The sequence below is a fragment of the Gadus chalcogrammus genome, chromosome 5 (genome assembly GCF_026213295.1).
Source record: "Gadus chalcogrammus isolate NIFS_2021 chromosome 5, NIFS_Gcha_1.0, whole genome shotgun sequence".
NCBI lineage: Eukaryota > Metazoa > Chordata > Actinopteri > Gadiformes > Gadidae > Gadus > Gadus chalcogrammus.
The window spans coordinates 8,626,897-8,645,435 of NC_079416.1; the positions used below are offsets into that span (position 1 = coordinate 8,626,897).

The 18,539-nt window shown below is 45.7% G+C and overlaps 1 protein-coding gene across 2 annotated transcripts; it reads right to left on the minus strand.

Annotated features, from left to right (window-relative positions):
* Nucleotides 1-1,894: 1,894 nt before the first annotated feature.
* On the minus strand, nt 1,895-18,024 carry iars2 (isoleucyl-tRNA synthetase 2, mitochondrial). Of its 2 annotated transcripts, XM_056590571.1 has the most exons (24): nt 17,484-18,024; nt 17,196-17,318; nt 16,861-17,014; nt 16,243-16,391; nt 15,921-15,970; nt 15,668-15,777; nt 15,475-15,565; nt 15,117-15,232; nt 14,649-14,818; nt 14,073-14,163; nt 13,831-13,982; nt 9,778-9,938; nt 9,510-9,612; nt 9,312-9,405; nt 8,611-8,694; nt 7,806-7,914; nt 7,407-7,509; nt 6,662-6,784; nt 6,219-6,350; nt 5,827-5,933; nt 5,003-5,148; nt 4,577-4,767; nt 4,081-4,225; nt 1,895-3,378 (listed from the first exon to the last, which is right to left on the minus strand). In XM_056590571.1, exons 1-24 carry the CDS (start codon nt 17,748-17,750, stop codon nt 3,233-3,235), a joined length of 3,117 nt encoding a protein of 1,038 aa, XP_056446546.1. In that variant the 5' UTR covers nt 17,751-18,024; the 3' UTR covers nt 1,895-3,232. The 2 variants fall into 2 exon arrangements, with proteins under 2 accessions (XP_056446546.1, XP_056446547.1); XM_056590572.1 differs by lacking the exon at nt 8,611-8,694 and having other exon boundaries at nt 1,896-3,378; nt 17,484-18,021.
* Nucleotides 18,025-18,539: the final 515 nt, after the last annotated feature.

An 18,539-nucleotide genomic window follows, 5' to 3' on the forward strand; every position in this document is an offset into this window, starting at 1 on the left:
ATGTTTGCAATAAACTGGAGGATGACGGGAGAAAATCCTGAAAAATAAATGATTGAAGAGCCCCCCATGATCCGCTCGGAAAGTCATAGTCACGCTGATTACAGGTGTTTTTAAAATGCGTATACGGCTCTCACATGACAGCCACGCAACGGACACATCATCTTGCATCATTTGATTTATTGCTGTATAGTTAAACCAGCAAACCATCGCAAGGAAATGTAACAAAGCTGTAGCTGAAAGATTCATCCACAAACATCAGAATAGAAAAACACTGACAGGGACCATTTCAGCGCATAATGACTATGCTGCCTATGCGTGTGGCAGTAATGCAATTCTGCTGAATTATTTGGAGGACTTATAGCCTACTTGTAGTGAAGTATTTTTAACAGTGCGGAATCTACAGCTGGTCACTTTCACTGGCTAAGCAAAATTAATCACGAACAGTTGAACCTCTGAATTGATCCTGAAAGCCTATATGTCCTAGAATAATTCATTTGTATTCCGTTTTAGGCCATCTCACTAAAGGTCACTTAGATTTAGCCTATTCAAGCTCACCAAGTCCAGTATTCAGAATTCAAAGCATTTATTCACAAATACGTTCTATTTTTTTGACAAGCGGAGCCGACAGTCCGGTGCAAACTATGCAAATTAGCCATGTGCACCAAACAGAAGATAGACGCAATGTATAGAACTGATTGTTGTGCATTATTGTGGATATGTAGGCTGGTTAGTTGTGGTTGTTTGTGGTCTTAGTGAAACAGCCTTGCCTTGGAGTTGGAGAAGTTGGAGTGATTGTGTGAATGTGCGAGAGAGAGCGCACCTGCCGTGGTGATGTTGGGCTTGTTGTGGGCTTTTATGTGATCGATGATGTATCTGTCTGATCGTATTAGCTGTAGATGGATGGTTAAATAATGTCACAAGATCGGTCCTACTGCATGTTCTTCTGAGTGCGCAAGAACGGTGCCAATTATTGTCGTGTTTGCATTGTAATGCACAACTTTGCCCCTCCCTGTTATAAAATAAGGTGCATCCCAACAACTTTAGCCAATGCAGGCTCCTATTGCTTTACCAGTGTGCTTAATGTGTGCTTAATGTGTGTGTGTGTGTGTGTGTGTGTGTGTGTGTGTGTGTGTGTGTGTGTGTGTGTGTGTGTGTGTGTGTGTGTGTGTGTGTGTGTGTGTGTGCGTGTTGTCATGTAGGCTATAGATATAGATCGATTGTCTTGGCTTGCTTGCATCCATGAAATATTGTAATGTTATGGCCGAGCTGGCTACTGCATATCGCGAACAATCTGGGGATGAGGGCATCCCCGAATAATGATGGGTATTTCGCACACTGCCATCTCAATATATAGCCTAACATATACAAATATATCACTGTACTAGACACAAATATACTTTCCACTAGCTAGTGGTGGTCATTACATTGTAGTGAAACTAGTAAAGACAACACAGCCTTATGTTACGGCGAAACATGGAGGCACTGACTGCCGCTCTAGTTTCGACAATGCGTTACTTTAGTCTGGTCTTTCTCTTCACTGATTGGTTAGACAGCCTTCAAACTTAGTGGTCAAGCAAAGAAGGGGAGGGGCTCGTTCTGCATACCTAATAGCCGGAGTGAATAACTAATAGCCGGAGTGAATGACTAATAGCCGCGGCTATTAGTCATTCAAAACCGTACGGAATCCGTACGGAAACCGTACGGAAACCGTACGGATTCCGTACGGAATTCTTGCAAAACCGTACGGAAACCGTACGGTTTTGCACTTTTACCGCGCCAATCTAGGTCCGGATTGTGGCCTTCTTGGCTTTCCATAGACGAGCGACCAACACAGCGACCAATGCGACCTACGTCGCGACCAATGCGACCTACGTCGCGACGCATGTCGTTGGCCACTCAGAGAGCTCGGCCCTACTGAACTTAAAACATGGAGACGTGTTAAACCATAAAAAGTTTGTAGAAAACAATGTTTTGATTATTTTGGCAATTGCAAGTGTGAAAGTGCAACCGATTTTAAACCACACACACGTGACACGATTAATCATGAGAGCATATGAGAGCAGTGATACGGTTAATTAGACAACGTCAGACGTGCTTTTATCTGAAATTAATCAACACCCTTCCAGCCAATCACAATTGAGTAATCACCGATACCATGGTATAAGCGTTGTTTCCTACTTGACAATACTAACCCTTTCATTGATTTGGGAATAATTTTTTCTATATTATAAAAACTTATGTCAATAGATAAGAGACACGATTTTAAACTAATCCCATAAAGTCTCCTCCCTCATTATGTTTTTATTTTGTCTTTAATTTCTTGCATCTGTGATTAAAGGCAAGATGGATTTCTTGAACCGATCAGGGAAGAGAGTCAGAAATTAGCTGGGACCGATACTAATCTAGATCTACTACAGAAATGTGCGCAGTCAACCAGAACAGATATTCTCACAGAACTTTTCTTTCAGTAGCTGAAGGATCTTAATGGCGATTCCATACAGAAATCAATGAATTCTCTATCTTTTCTCTGCAATGTTGCAGGATCTTACTTCCATAGATATTTATTTTATGGGTACAGGAAAGAAATATCATACAAAGGGTTTGCATTTACAAGGGAAATTATTCAACAAGGACATTGGTACATGTAGCATTATCTCCTCTTTTAGGTCTTTACACTGAATCTCCGGTCGTAAACATGAATACATACAAAAAAAACAACATTCCGCCTTCCCCTAGATTTCCCTCCGTCTCCAATACGCACTCACATACATACAAACACACAAGAAGTATCGTGAAAACCATATTGTCAATCCTGAACTTCTCCCTGGACTTTATACATGGTTTTGCATGCAGCAATAGTTCAATGAAGAACAACGATCATCTCGGTGCTAAAAATAACTAAAAGAAACATTCCATGTAAAATCATTCGATCGGCATCCAAAGTAAAATGTCAGCATGAAGCCATTCTCTTGCTATACTAGTGATACCATGCCTCCTTCTGTTCGGCCGAGTGCTAGCAGTTGGTCATTCACCAAATAGGGAAGATGAGATTATAAGGGCACTTCTCTATCCCAATTGGAGTCTTTCAGAGTGTCGGGAACTAAATAAGGTGCAACCAAACCCCAATATTTGAAGGAGGGCCACTCTGCTAACGAGAACCTACAAATATGGCCGAGCATGGCACCATCGACCGGCCTTGGTTTTGGTTGGTAGTCATGGTGACGGGGTCCGGTCAGGCTGCCCCAGAGAGAACCGACTGGCACCTGGGACAGAGGCAGTCGGGTGTGTCCGAGGTGTAGCGGCGGCAGCGGGGGCAGCGGGCGGCCGAGGTGGGCACCGCCGCGATGCTGAAGGCGCTGTCCTCTCGGATCACGCCCCCTGGACGCAGAGAGAGAGAGAAAGGGAGAGAGACAAACACAGTGGAGGATTGAGGGTTGATACGTGTTCCGCTTTCCCAGTTGATTGATAAAAGCTATAAAATGATGTAAAATGTCCATAAATGACCGGAGCCCGGCATTAAAGGGATGATATTGTTCCACCAGGTGTGAGTGTGATTAGCCATTGCCCCCTTGAGATGTCAGTAAAACACAGGAGAAGCAGATCTTCAAACTGCTTGTAATGGCTGATCACGATCACACCTGGTGGTATAATAGGGCCCCTTTGGTGGTATAATAGGGCCACTCCAAGATTGGCAGCTCATTGTCGGACCATCGTGTTAAAATTATTCGTGGCTCAACATGGAGCAAAGAAGAGACTGAACGTCTATTGGATATTTGGGTCCAATATCCGACATTCCGTCTCCTCTTTGCTCCATGTTGAGCCACGACTCATTTTCACCCAACGGTCCGAAAAAAGCACGTAAAAAGTATGCTGGTATTTTGGACCGGACCAAAGAGAGAGAACTAAAGGACTTGTGAATACGCCCTATAATCATGACCACATCCGACTCTGAGGGACAAGATGTGCCTTTGTGGGTACGTGCAGCGTGCTTGTGTGTGTGGCTTATCATCTTACTGCTCACACATATTAAGGGCCACATACAGTGAATCAGCTGATGTTTGTTGATTATGAAGTAGTTACCCTCCAGGTTGATGAGGAAGCTACCCGAGGCCAGCAGGGTGTCAGCGGGCAGGTCCCGGGGCAGAGAGCTGGTCAGGGTGGTCCGCGCTGACATCATCAGCTCGGTCAGCTGGGAGCAGGTGGCGGTGGGCTCCTCTTGGAGAGACTGGGGAGGGGGGGGGGGGGGGACGAGGATGTTAGGATGGTTCCCACGCCAAAGATTCGTGAGCGCACTGTTTTTTTGTGTGGCTAATTCCCGATGCCCAGGTTTAAAGTTTGAAATAAATGAGTCAAGTTTATACAAAGCAGCTTAGCCAATGGCGCTTAGAACAACCATTACTCTCTTTTCAGCTCTACATAGCAACATTTTGAACCCCAAACTACCAATTAGCTTTCATTTTTCTACCACATTAAACTGGTATTTCTACCCAATAGAATTCCCACTCTCTATGCACTGCACTCCTTTACACACCCTATTCCCCGACGCACACCGCCCCCTCTGCCCCGTGCCCCTCACCTCCATGAGCTCAAACAGCAGGCCGGGCTCGATGGCCACCGTCAGGTCGTACTGCGCCGCGTTCTTGCCCGGGATGGAGGACAGGAAGGAGTCCCTGATGGCACACGCCCCCTCCACCGCCTCCTCCAATCCCGGCCGCCGCCACACCGAGCTGCTCTTGACCCAGCCGCTCCGGAACAGGGTCTCGCCCTCTGCGTGGCAACACACACACACACACACACACACACACAAACACTAGAGATTAGAGCCTAAACCTAGCGTTGATCTTTAGCCAACACAAATATATCACCATAGAAAACAATGCATGTTAATAATGGTAATGCATTGACTTATTTAAAGAGTAGTCAAACAGCAATGCAAACTCATCAACAGCTATAGACTGCCAATATAACTCAAACAGCCATACACGGACACAGAGCCACATACCGTCATGTCCGGGGGCGTGCAGGTAGACCTCTTCGGCCAGATGGGGCAGGATGGGAGCGATGGAGCGGGTCAGCCCGTCTAGAACCTCCTCCAGGACCGTCTGACACGAGCGCCGGCCCAACGAGCCTTCTGGCTCGCAGTACAGCCTGAGAGGGAGAGGGGGAGAGGGAGGGGGAGAGAGGGAGGGGGAGAGAGGGAGGGGGAGAGAGAGAGAGGGAGGGAGAGAGAGAGGGAGAGAGCGAGAGCGAGAGCGAGAGCGAGAGCGAGAGCGAGAGCGAGAAAGGGTGCGTATACACACAAACAATGAGATGTTATGCTTGCAATTGTCCCCTTGCCCCTGTAATGGGAAAATTATACTTTCACACTCTAGCTGCCTTTTATTGGGACCCCCTTGGGAAGGTCGAGGAGCAAGGGCTCCAACTGATAAGGCACGGCTACGACCCCCTTTATGACATCCTGAGGAGGTTCATCGATAGTTTACCATCTGGTGAACCAGTACTATGGTTTTATTGGGGGGGCAGAACTGTTCTAAGCATCCTGACAACACTGTATAAGAAAGAAGTCCTCGCTTTTGCCAATGCATTGGACTTCTCCTGGTGGAGATCATAGAGAGACAGGGTGAGCTCCCATCTAGGCAAGGAGCTCCCAGCTCCTTGCCTAGATGATTGGAGCTATTGGAGAGACTTTAAAAGTGCTGCAGAAGGGTTAACAGCTGTGCAACATAAGTGTTCAAACATCTCTAAAACTGCCAGAGATGTAGAAGCAGAATAAGATGTCGTTTTTTTCTTTGTCTTTGATTAAAGGAGCCTGTTACTGTTGCTCACCTGTCTTTGATGATGCTGAAGTAGAAGCTGGACAGGTCCCTGTTGATGAACGCCTGCAGGACTCGAATAGCCCTGCCCGCGTCAAACTCACTGTAGGCATCCGTCACCTGCATCACACGAGCACCGTTATAAGCGTGCGCACACAAACACACATGCACATCTTATCATTAGAAAAGCATCATATGAATAGGTGGGGGTGATAGCATAGTGTACTGGCTGAGTTGGTGCTCCAAGACAAAACTGCACTGGCTTCGATCCCTGGTGTCTGGAACCTAACTTAAAGCACCCCTACCTGCTCCTCAATGACATGTAACCCAATTCAACCCATTCTCCCAAACTGAAGACTCTGCGGATAAATGGAAGAATGCGACTAGATAATGAATGGCCCACACCTTGATGCTGTAGCCGCGGAGCAGGTGCAGCATGTACTGGTCCAGGTATTGCATCTCTTTGGGGTCCACGGCGTGCGTCCGGGGGTCAAAGCCCTGCAGGTTCCCCAGCAGGAACTTCAGGGTGTTCCTCAACTGGGAGAGAAAGAGGAGGAAAATTGCCACTTCTAGTTATCGTAATGATTAAACCCTAATCCTCGCTCTTTAAATATCCTCTTGAGGTAGTAGTGCTGCACTTTCCAGAGAAACCGGCATAACTTTGATCATACAACATATAATATATGCATTATGAAACTCGTCAGGTTTCCAATTTCGAATTGCGGCTCATTGCCGTCATCACTGGTGCATGTTTGACTTAAAAAAACCAAAAACGACGATTGAATCATTGTGGCTTTTGCTGCTAGAGAGGAGAATGAAGCCCTCTCCTGGGTGAGGCCGAGGGGCACCTTGTTGATGCTGTCTCTGGCCGACCGCAGCGCTGTCGGGCCGATCTGCACCTCTGAGAACACGTTGGACTCAGCCACCCACCAGCGCAGCGCGTCCGCTCCATAGGCCGGAGTGGTGGGGTCCTGAGAGACAAAGACACATATACAGCGACAAAAAACAATATTGAGAGAGACAGAGAGAAAGACAGACAGAGACAGAGCGAGAAAGAGTGAAAGAATTTGAGGTAAATGCAAAATTGAGATTATTGAATATATATATATTAGATTAAAATATGTGTATAAAAAAGGCAGTTAATGAACATTTTAAAATGTAAAAGAGTCACAATATTGACATCTAACCATACAATACAAAAAGTAAAATAACAATTATTATAATGGCTGTGCTCAATTTAGCTATGTCTGGTATGCACAGGTCAACATAAACATAAACTAACACTACAGCATAAAGTACAGTTTATTATACTATATACTGTATTCTGTATTGTAGTCTGTATTCAAGCATTGCCAAACTTTAAATTATTCCAAAATACAAATTGCACAAAGAAAATTGTTATTTAAAAATAAAAAAAGCAATAACAATATTATTCAGGACACTTTTTTGGTATCTGAACATATATAGCCTTTTATATAAGTCAATATATATATTGTATTTTAAAGGATGGATTCAGGTTAATAGGGACGTAACGGGGACCGACTTTCCCTAATGGTCACAGTCAGCGGCCTGTCTTTCCCTCCCAATACCAACCGTTCCTCCGTTGATGACCACCTGGGGGTCCACCACGTTGCCCAGGGACTTGGACATCTTCTCCCCCTTCTCGCTGACAGCAAAGCCATGAACCACCAGGGACCTACAAGCACAGACAGGATGAGGTTTCTGTGTGGTGCTATGCGATACCCTTGTTGTCCACTTGAGGGCAGAAGAGATTTGTAGTTGCTGTTGGTAACCTATAACAATGCGAATAATAACCAGGGATTTATACGTTTTAACGACATTCGATTTGCACACACAACACACACACACACACACACACACACACACACACACACACACACACACACACACACACACACACACACACACACACACACACACACACACACACACACACACACACACACACACACACACGATGTCGGTACTGACTTGTAGGGCGCTTTGTTGCGGACAGCCACGCTGGTGAGCAGAGAGGACTGGAACCAGCCCCCGATCTGATCCTTGCCCTCCACGTACATGTCGGCCCGTGGCTCCGGCTCTACACGGACGACGGAGACGGAGACTTTTAGAAGAATCCAATTCTACATGGACAACAGCAGCCGAATGAAGGAGAAAGTCAGGGGGGGGGGGCAATTCGTCCGCTCCTTTCAGGGCAAGGAAGAAATTGAGGACAGAAAGAGTTTAGGAAGACCAGGAAGAGAGAAAGAGGCCATGCCCGCAGCCAGCTGTGGAGGGAGAAGGGGGGGGTGTTTACAGGTGTTTACTGAGATTATTAGAAAAAGTTGGATAATAAAGCAACTTCAATAAATTATGTGTTAATGTATGTGTTGGTTGGGAGGGGGTGTAAGGGCTTGTTGTTTCTCAGGGGGGGGGGGGGGCAACAAACAAATACCTCAAACCTCAGTCATGCAGTTTATCGACATCTTGTTTGTATAAATGGTGAGAGAGACAGGGGCAGAGAGAGGGAGAAAGTGAGGTCTAAGAGAGGTCAGCGGGACGCAAGGTCGAGATGGAGACCTGAGAAGGACAGGCAAATGCACTGCACTCCATTGACACTGGCCAGGGAAAACAGCCCTGCCTTGTGCACACGACCAAGCAAACACACAGCGGAAAGACGCAGGCACGAAGCAGGTGCTCCGCATCAGAGTCGGAAAGGGAAGCCGAGGACGGACGGAGGAGCGATTAACAAATCCCTCGTGCGGGCTCAGAGAGAGGAGAGCCGCTGGTTATGAACCTGGGGGTTTGAGCAGGGAGGCGCGGAGCCAGCTCAGACGGGACTCGGGCTCCTCCGAGCGCTCCTCCTCTGCATCCGTCCCTTCTAAAGAGAGGACAACAACCATTCTGTTGGGCTGGTCCTTACAAAAAGCATTACTTAAAGGAAGAGAAAACCTAGGCAATCTCAGAAAAGGGATCACGTTAATTATTATACAAAGGATCTTTTAGAAAACAGAGACGAGATCTCATAACCTGGGGAGACCGCAAAGCACGGTTTTGTTGAAGTGCGCATCCAGCAAAGGAGCCAATCAATATCAGAAACAACACTGTTTGATTCAAACAAGCAACGGCCATTTGGCTAATGAACACAAACCGCTGACAACGCTCCAGCGTTAATCTGAAGTTCCCAGGGGCTGCAGTTGTTTACTTTTCAAAAGTCTAAGGAGATTTCGCTAACACAGAAGCTAGCGAAACAGGATTAAGCACGTCTAGCTGGCCAATCTTCTAAGTAAACAGGCCATTTAATTACAATCCATGGACCAAGAATTCCAGAGATCCTAAGTATAGTGTGAATGCTTTGAACAAGAGAGACCCAAATAAATGCATCTATTTTTCCTCAAATTCGAAATACAATTTTTTTTATCTCTAAATAGGCCGCTTTCTTTATGTTTGTTGGCACCGGACCAAAACGGCGACACGCATTTAGCTAGGAGGTTTTACCTTCTAGCACAGCGGCCCACGACGCACCGCTGTCAAACCAGATGTCCAGTACGTCCTCTCCACGAACATAGTCCTCCACTGGGCCTGCTTTGGACTGGACAATAAAACCCAGTCAAAAGGGGGTTTCCCCATCACACACACTCACGTGCCCATGGCCATTTAGCACGATACGGCGACGGCCGCCACATGGATGTTTACCTTCTTAAGGACCTCTGGCGGCAGGAGGGACTCCAGTGGCAGCTCCCACCAACAGTCACTGCCCTTCTCTTTGAAGAGGGTCGATATGTGGGACACAGTGTGTCTGTCAGGGACCAGGCAAGGACAGGGTTAGAGACGCTAGCCACGGTAGGCAGACGTGACTTATGTTAGTTAGCAACGTTATAGGAGTCTGCATGTTGTTCAGGATATTGCTAGAGTTTGTGTGTGTGGTGTACGTTGTGTGTTGTGTGTGTGTGTGCACACTGACTTGTTGATAAGTGCCTCCCCAGTGTCTTTATGGTAGAAGACGGGAATGGGGACACCCCAGCTCCTCTGCCTGGAGATGCACCAGTAGGTCCTCCTGTCCAGCATGGAGAGAAGGCCTCCCCGGGCCGACTCTGGCATCACGCGCACCTTCTGCAGCACCTCCTGCATGTGGCAGGGGGCACGCACGCACGCACACACACACACACACACACACACACACACACACACACACACACACACACACACACACACACACACACACACACACACACACACACACACACACACACACACACACACACACACACACACACAGTGTGTCAAGTACAAGGCATTTTGTAAATACCCTTAAATCAAGAGTTAAAGGTTTCAACTTCTAGTGATCTTTTCAAAAAAGTGTTTCTTTCGAAAAAGGGTCAATAAAAATGACAATGTCACAGTATGCTAGGGCAAAGCCTATTCATAATGATGATAAAACTTTATTTGCATTGCACCTTTCATACACAGAATGCAGCTCAAAGTGCTTTACATTTTAGAAGATTTAACACAATCAGGAACATTTAACACAATAATAAAGGAGAGAATATTAGTAGTATACAAACATTTAAGCTCAACCCTTAATTCTTTGCTCCCTATAAGCACGCCGTATGGCAACAGGGGCAAGGAAAAACTCCCATACTCATGGAAGAAACCTTGAGCAGAACCTAGACTTAGAAAAGTCGAACCTTGAGCAGAACCTAGACTCACTTCTGGCTGTTGAGCTGTAGTATGCAATAGGGTCACAACAAGATAACACAAGACAAGTGGACCATCTAACAGTAGTATGTGGCCGCATTCGCTTCTGGACAATCGTAAATGGCAGAAGCCGATGTGGGTGGACAGTTGGTGTTCTCTGGGCTTCTCCTTTGTTGCTCTGGCTGCTATGGATCCACTAAGCAACAGTCCCCCCAAAATTACCCAACCCGTCTTCCGTTGCTAAACGCTCTCATATATAGGTATGTTTTTAGATCTCTTTTAAAGATATCCACTGAGCTCGCCTGCTTGATGTACAGAGGTAGGGTGTTCCAAAGCTTTGGTGCATAATGGATAAAGGCAGCTTCTCTGCTTTGCTTGTGGAGCACTTTGGGTATAGCTAAAAAATTGGCGTCGGAAGATCTAAGGTTCCTTTGCGGTTGATAGGATTTTAAAAGCTCAGAGATATATGATGGTGCTGTGCCATTTAGAGCCTTATAACTAATTAACATAACCTTAAAAATCATCGTCTATACGAGACAGGGAGCAAGTGCAGTTCAGCCCACACAGGGGTTATGGGCTCCCTCTTCTTGGTCTTTGTTAAAAGTCTAGCAACAGAGTTCCTTATGAGTTCTAAGTTCTTAATATGTTTTTTTGGAAAACCAGAAAATAGCGCATTGCAGTAGTCTAACCTACTGGTGATAAAGGCATGGATTTCTTTTTCTGCGTCTTGTTGCGTTAAAGGGGGCGCACTTTGGCAATGTTTCTCAGGTGAAATAAGCTGTCTGGGTAACTTTACTAATATGGGGCTTAAAGCTTAGCTCTGTATCTAAGATGACCCCTAGGCTTGTTACTTTTGGATGACCTGGTGTGCCAGGTTCCCAAGATTACTACTGTCCGTCCACACCAGAAGCGAATTGAGCGACCAAATCGCCGGAAGTCATTCACTTTCTATGGGCAAGAGCGACCAGAGCGACCAAAGCGACCAACGCTACCAGCGGCCAAAGTTGAGCGACCAGAGCGTCAAAAAGAAGTTGAAAACTTTTTAACTTTATGCAAATGACTATTATTCGCTTCAGCGACCAAACACTGACAGCCAATCGGAATGTAGACGCTCTTCGCTTGCGTGGATCCCAGGGAACATCGGCAGGCACTTTGGTTCCTACCTACCTTTATTCACTCACTGAACAAAATGTCGGCTGAAGTATTAATCGCGGCTGTAACTGGGCACCCGGTGTTGTACGAACCCACCCTTTTTCAGTTCAGAGATCGAAACGCCATAGTGGTTTGGATATCAAGTGATGATAAGCGGGAGTATTTATAGGCTACATCTAGAACGTTCGTATTTAAGCGGGAATCATTATAATTTGCTCTATATGCCACCAATCTAACCAACCAATCGCGTGTAGCATGCTTTAAACAAAACCAAAAAAGTATTTGAAATCGTCACATAAACAAACTAATCGACAAGACGAGGGATAAATGACAAGGGATATATCTCTTGTCTTTTATCCCTCTATTCCCCACTATTCACGGAGCCTGAGGTGAATAATTTTTAATTAAATAGTCTAGATAGATAGATAGTCAAGTCTTTATTAATACCAAACGACACAAATCGTCGGGAATCCATTTAGGTGGTTCGTCCCACACAGGACAGTAGCCTACAATACCACACAGAACAAGTCTGACTGGATAATACACACTATACATCACATTAAAACTAGACACGCGTTGATAGATAGATAGACAGAAAGGCCTAGATAGATAGATAGATATGTTCCATTATTTGCCTTGCGGAGCCAACCAGTCCTGTGCACGTATGCAAATGAGCCATGTGTCCCAATGTCTATTTGTTTTGAATGCGACGAATGAGTGCAGATCATGATTTGCAGATCCAGATCAGTGAAACATATTTTAACTACTACAGCACGCAGGGTTTTTTGTTCTCGGTTGTAATTAGCCAACATTTTAGGATTTTTTTTATATTGGGGGGAATCACTGTCCTACTTGTTGTCGAAGCACTTTATCGAACAAGCAAAACCGTCTCGGCAATATGGCCAAGGTGTATGGGAGAGTTCACTATTTGATATGGCTGTCTGTAGGGCCTACTAAACGCATACGGCTCCTTTAAATGCGTCTGCATAATTGAATTGTACGTCATGAGCGACTTGAGCGACCAAAGCGAACAGAAAAATTCGCAGCGAAACTTTGTGAGCGACCAGAGCGTCTTTGACGCTTTGGTCGCTCCTGGTGTGGACGTAAGAACGGTGTCTCACTTTGATTTTGGTCCAACCAAAAGTACCTCTGTTTTGTCATCATTTAGCTTTAAGAAGTTGTTGCTCATCCACTGATTAATGGAGGTTAGGCATGCCGTAAGGGAGGAAAGGCCCTCTAGGTTGGTTGGTTACTCAGAAATATATAGTTGGGTGTCATCTGCATAGCTGTGGAAGTTTACATTATGCTGACTCATGATGTTTCCTAACGGAAGCATATATAGAGGAATGAGGGGAGGGCCAAGACAGCTCCCCTGGGCCACACCAAAAGACACGTCATGTTTTACAGATACATGATCTCCTAGACTAACATAAAAATCTCTGCCAGTAATGTAGGTTTGAAACCAATTTAGAACATTTCCAGAGAGACAAACCCACTTTGCAAGGCGGTGCATTAGAATGTCTAATGGTGTTGAATGCCGCACTCAAATCTAAGAAAATAAGGATTGAGAATTTGTTTAAGTCAGTGGCAAGTCTGAGATCATTGACTATTTTTACATAACTTCCAATACTGGTTTAATCTTGGGGAATAACTCGCATTAAATACATGAAAGTAGGGCTGGGCGATTAATCGAATTTTGATCTCGATTTCGATTTAAGCATCAAACGATAACAAAGTTTTTCGATTATTATTATTTATTTTATGTTTTATAGAAAGGGCACAACAGCTGGATAGATATCTGTATATTATTTTAGATTGGAAAAACTTTTCTATTTGACCCTTTTGTGTATATTTCTCAGTTACAACGATTTTTTTGGGAGAGACATGCTGAATAAATACATGTTTTCAAACCCCCCCCCCCCCCCCCCCCCCTAAAATATTTCCTATTGTATGGTGTGCTACATTCTAGAGCACATCTTCTCAATCAATGACAAAACCAAAAAATCCCAACATCAAACAATATGACCGTCACATCACCACGGCGACAGAGAGACTCCAACGAGTGACCCCAGAGCCAGATGATAAAACCTAAAACGGCCACGCTCCTCCCCTTTACTCTCTCCTGGCCCTCCCAGCTCCAGGGAGCTCTGACCCACCCCCACGTTACCTTAGCCTTGTCCTTCAGCGAGGCCGTGTTGATGAACCACTGCTTACTGGGCCGGATGATGACAGGCTTCTTGGTGCGCCAGTCGTACGGGTAGCTGTGCACGCATGGCTCCTCCCTCACCAGGGCGCCAGACTCCTTCAGCATGCAGATCACTGTGGGGGGGGGCGGGTCCATGCGCACACGTTCAGACTACTGTAGCAGAGGCTGCTGAGGAACCAGTGCACCGGAGCCCATGTCTTTACCTTTTTCTGTGCCCTCGTCCATGGCATGCAGGTTGGCCAGCTCAGGGCCGGCCAGCTCAGTGAACCTGCCCTCCTCGTCCACTATACACTCCTGTGACACACACACACACACACACACACACACACACACACACACACACACACACACACACACACACACACACACACACACACACACACACACACACACACACACACACACACACAAAGCTGAAAACAAGCCATTTGCTGCACCTGCAGTAGTATAATCACGTTTGTTCTTTTACTTCTAGTGCTCTTTCAAAATAACTTTTTGTAAATGTCACATGACAAAATGCTATTTAAAAGTTCCAATATCCTATTTCTCTTGGGTAATGAATCATAATATACAAAGTAGAGGATAAATACAAATTAAACACAAATCTTCCCTTGAATTATTCAAATTTAGGTACAGAATATTTGAATGTTCTTTTATGAACCTTTTTGAACTTTGTTAATACAATAATGGCAAAGGTTAAATTTTATTTAAACTCAAACCCAATTCCGAAATGTTTTGTTTCCCATGACAGAGCGAGAGTCCCAAGCTCAGGAGCGTACCACGTTCAATTTGAAGTGTGACGCCACGCTGAAGTCCTCCATGCCATGGGCCGGTGCCGTGTGGACCAATCCCGTTCCTTTGCCCATGGTCACGTGATTGGCCGGCAACAGGGGAACTTCCTTACCGGGAATTGTTGGGTGCCTGCAGATCCCACCCTCCAGTTCAGAACCTACAGAAAGAAAGAAAGAAAGAAAGAAAGAAAGAAAGAAAGAAAGAAAGAAAGAAAGAAAGAAAGAAAGAAAGAAAGAAAGAAAGAAAGAAAGAAAGAAAGAAAGAAAGAAAGAAAGAAAGAAAGAAAGAAAGAAAGAAAGAAAGAAAGAAAGCGAGTGAGTGAGAGACAGAAAGAGAAATGGGGAGAGAAAGAGAGAGAGCAAGAGAGATTGGGTTGAAATGGCTGTGTGTATTACACCCGAGAAGGTTCTTCAACCTGTGAGTACCGCCACAGGTCCCTCGCTTGGTGACCTCACCTGTAAAGGTGCCCTTGCTCTCCAGCTCGGTGCCGAGCAGCGCTGCCAGGCCCGCAGCGCGCTCGGTGGCCACCAGGAGCAGCTGGCCGCTGTCGGCCCTCTTCAGAACCGAGTACCTTCAGAACCACAAGCACAACCAGGAGGTTAGTTACCAAAGAGCGAATGTCAGACTTAATGAGGACACATCATCATGTTCACGTTCACTGCTTCTGGAGGCTATCTGTAGGCATCCCTAAGCAAAGTGCCTATTCGCTTCGCATGATGCTCCTTGATGACCTGTATCTGTTTTCACTGTACGACGAGTGTAGGAAAATGTTGTATGTCTGTATGATGTTAGACCTCAGCGTGTGCTACCTACTGGGCATTGGGCATGTAGCACACAGCCTGATTGGCTGGAATAGTCCAAGGCTGGGTGGTCCAGACCAGCACAGACACACCCTTCATGTCCTCTGCAATAGACACATCATGTGAACACGCACATAGAATTATTAATGAACGTAAATGCAAGAAATAAAAATACATTAAAAATGGAGGAGATTGACGTGATATACCGGCTTCGGAGGCCAGTTTGGCTGGTAGTGTGTCCAGAGGGAAAGTGGTGTAGATGGCTCTGCTGACGTGCTCAGGGTTATACTCTAGCTCTGCCTCAGCCAGGGCCGTTCTAGGAGGAGGATGACCAAATCATTCAAAAGGCAGCGAGCAATGGACTTTGCCTTTGGCTGAGCAACACAGTTTGATAGATGCCAGACAAAAAAGCTCTTTGGTTCATAAAAAGGTAGGATTTATTTGTCGCTGCTTCTGTACCTGGAGGACGGAGACCAGAAGACTGGCTTGTAGTCCTGGTAGATCAGCCCCTGTTGGACGACCCGGAGAGACAGTCAGAATACACCCATGTTCTGGTGTGTGTACAAATGCATTCCGACTCCACAGTAATGCAGAGGTAACAACATCCCCTGATCCGATCAAAACTCCAAAAAGAAAGGACGCTCAACAAACTATCAAAGGATTACTTGAAAACCTGAAAAGAGCTCAAATCGGCTGTTGGGGAAACAGCCAGCATGTGACAACCAACCCCCAGTCAAACATAACATGATACAATCCATCCCAAACACCCGCCACCAGCTACCTTGCTGTGCATCTCCTGGAAGACCTTGAGCTGTGCCGCCTCGTAGGCGCCGTCAAATGTGTAGTAGCACTTGTCCCAGTCCGCCATGACCCCCCAGCGCTGGAAGGCAGCCTTCTGGCGGGCGATCGCCCTCTCTGCAAACTGTCGGGCTGGAGGGAGACGACCAAATAATATGAATTGCGACTAAAGGTAGTGCTTCATAGCTAGGGTTTCCTCTGATCTAGGGGTGATGCTGTTGCTGCACAACTCTTTTGAGCGAGACGGCTCAGGGCTGGGGCCTGGATTCTAAATAGCGGAAGGGGCAGAGATAGGTCTAGTGTCTTCTCAGAGGTCTTCTCAGAGCCAGGGCTAGGGTAGAGCTAGTGCAGAACTACGGTACTGTATTAGCATCTAGCAACACAATGATATTATGACCTTAAGTTTTTACAACTTTTCCATGCACATTGATTATGAAAATAATATGCATGATTCGACCCGTCAAGACCTGTTTACATGCGTGGCAACTACATTTGAATGCAAACATTCTTCATAATTGCATCATCCAAAAAAAAGTAAAGAGAAGAATAGATGTCCTTTTCCCACAGCCCACCACCGTTCAGCCCTCTCCTTTTGGCTGACCTTTCTGTCTGATCTGCAGGGCACTGAGGCTGCTTGGGCCCAACTCCCCAAGGGCCTTCAGCTCGATGGGCATGCCGTGGCAGTCCCACCCAGGCACGTAGTGCACCTGCCGGCCCCTCAGCATCTCAAACCGATTACGGATGTCCTTCAATATCTATGGTTGAACCAAAGAAAAGGGCGACTTCATCATGAAATTCGGTCAGAAAGTGTAACTGTATGATTCAGTACTAATTTCCCTGAGGCTACTATCACTTAGTTCACCATTCTCAATAATAACCAGGCATTGGGTAGGGTTAAGGAGTTTAAACAGCCAGCAAACACCCTGGAGAGATCACCTTATTGAGTGCATGTCCAACGTGGGGGTCTCCGTTGGCATAGGGGGGTCCGTCGTGGAGACAAAACTCCTTCTTCGCCTTCCTCTCTCTTTGCCAGGAGTAGAGCTCTGCAAACCCACACATCTGCACAAAACATTCATATGAACAGGGTATGGGGACAATTTGGAGGATTGCTATGTGACAACAAAGTAAATGGAAGTATTTACTATTAACAGAACGCAATACATTCAAGAGCAGAGTGAAGGAATGACACAGAGCGACATTCTACTAGGCAAGAGATTTTCTTACCCGCTGAATCTCAAGTTCCCGATCAAGAAGCTTTTGTCCGGTTAGTTTAATTGGGAAATCGGTGCAGGGAAGTAGCACACTATCCCGGTACTGTCCCTGTGAAGAGCCGGCATCCACCGGCTGTGTTTTGCCTTCGGTTGAGCTGACACTTTGACAGCTGCGATAGTTGAAGGAGAGTGCAGGATGGAGCACAGCGCCTCTTCGGCGTGCAGTTGACCCCCATCTAGCAATCGACTGGCTTACCGCCGAAGTCCGGCACAGCAACATCGGGTGGTGAAGTAGCCAAATTGTGCGATGTGTGTCAAAATAAATCAATGCCCCTGTTTATTTAGGTGGTAGAGTTGCCTAAGTGGAAGTACCGTTTGATGTCGACCTCTTATGTGTTTATCCCGGAAGAAACACCAGGGGACACCTACGGAAGCTCACGAAGGACTACATTTAGAAACGCTTTTTGAGTGCCTTCAATTACCACAAGAGGTCTCCCTTTCCCCTTACATTATACATTTATCAACTCTAATACATTGGATTTTTGTTTACTTTACTTTTAATCAAGAGAAAATAATCACATATTTCTTTCTTTCTATGTTGTTATTTTAAAGACTATATACAACGTTATAGTTAACTTAATTCGTGTTAATGACCAGCGCAATGTGGATTATACAAAAGGCATAGATCTTAATTTTTGTTACATATTTTTTGGAAATGAAGGCCTAAAAATTGAATTGTTAGTAAAAAAAAAGTAAGACCATAAGTCCAAATTTATAACAACTGACAAAATGTAATTGGCGATTTTGCGTTAATGTCTTAAGATGGAACAGGTGGTTTGATGACGTAGCGCCAGCCCTATAAAGGGTCGTTCGACCGCGCATCAGTCATTCCCTTCCTGAAGATAAGCGACACTGCACGGCCAACGAAGCACAGCAGTTTACAGGAATACCGCGAATATGAATAAATTGGCCACTTTTCTCGTTGGATTCCTATTTGCTCTGCATTTTGCATCAATGGTGAGATTTTTAAAACTGTCCTTCAACATTTCATTCCATTGTCACTTGATTT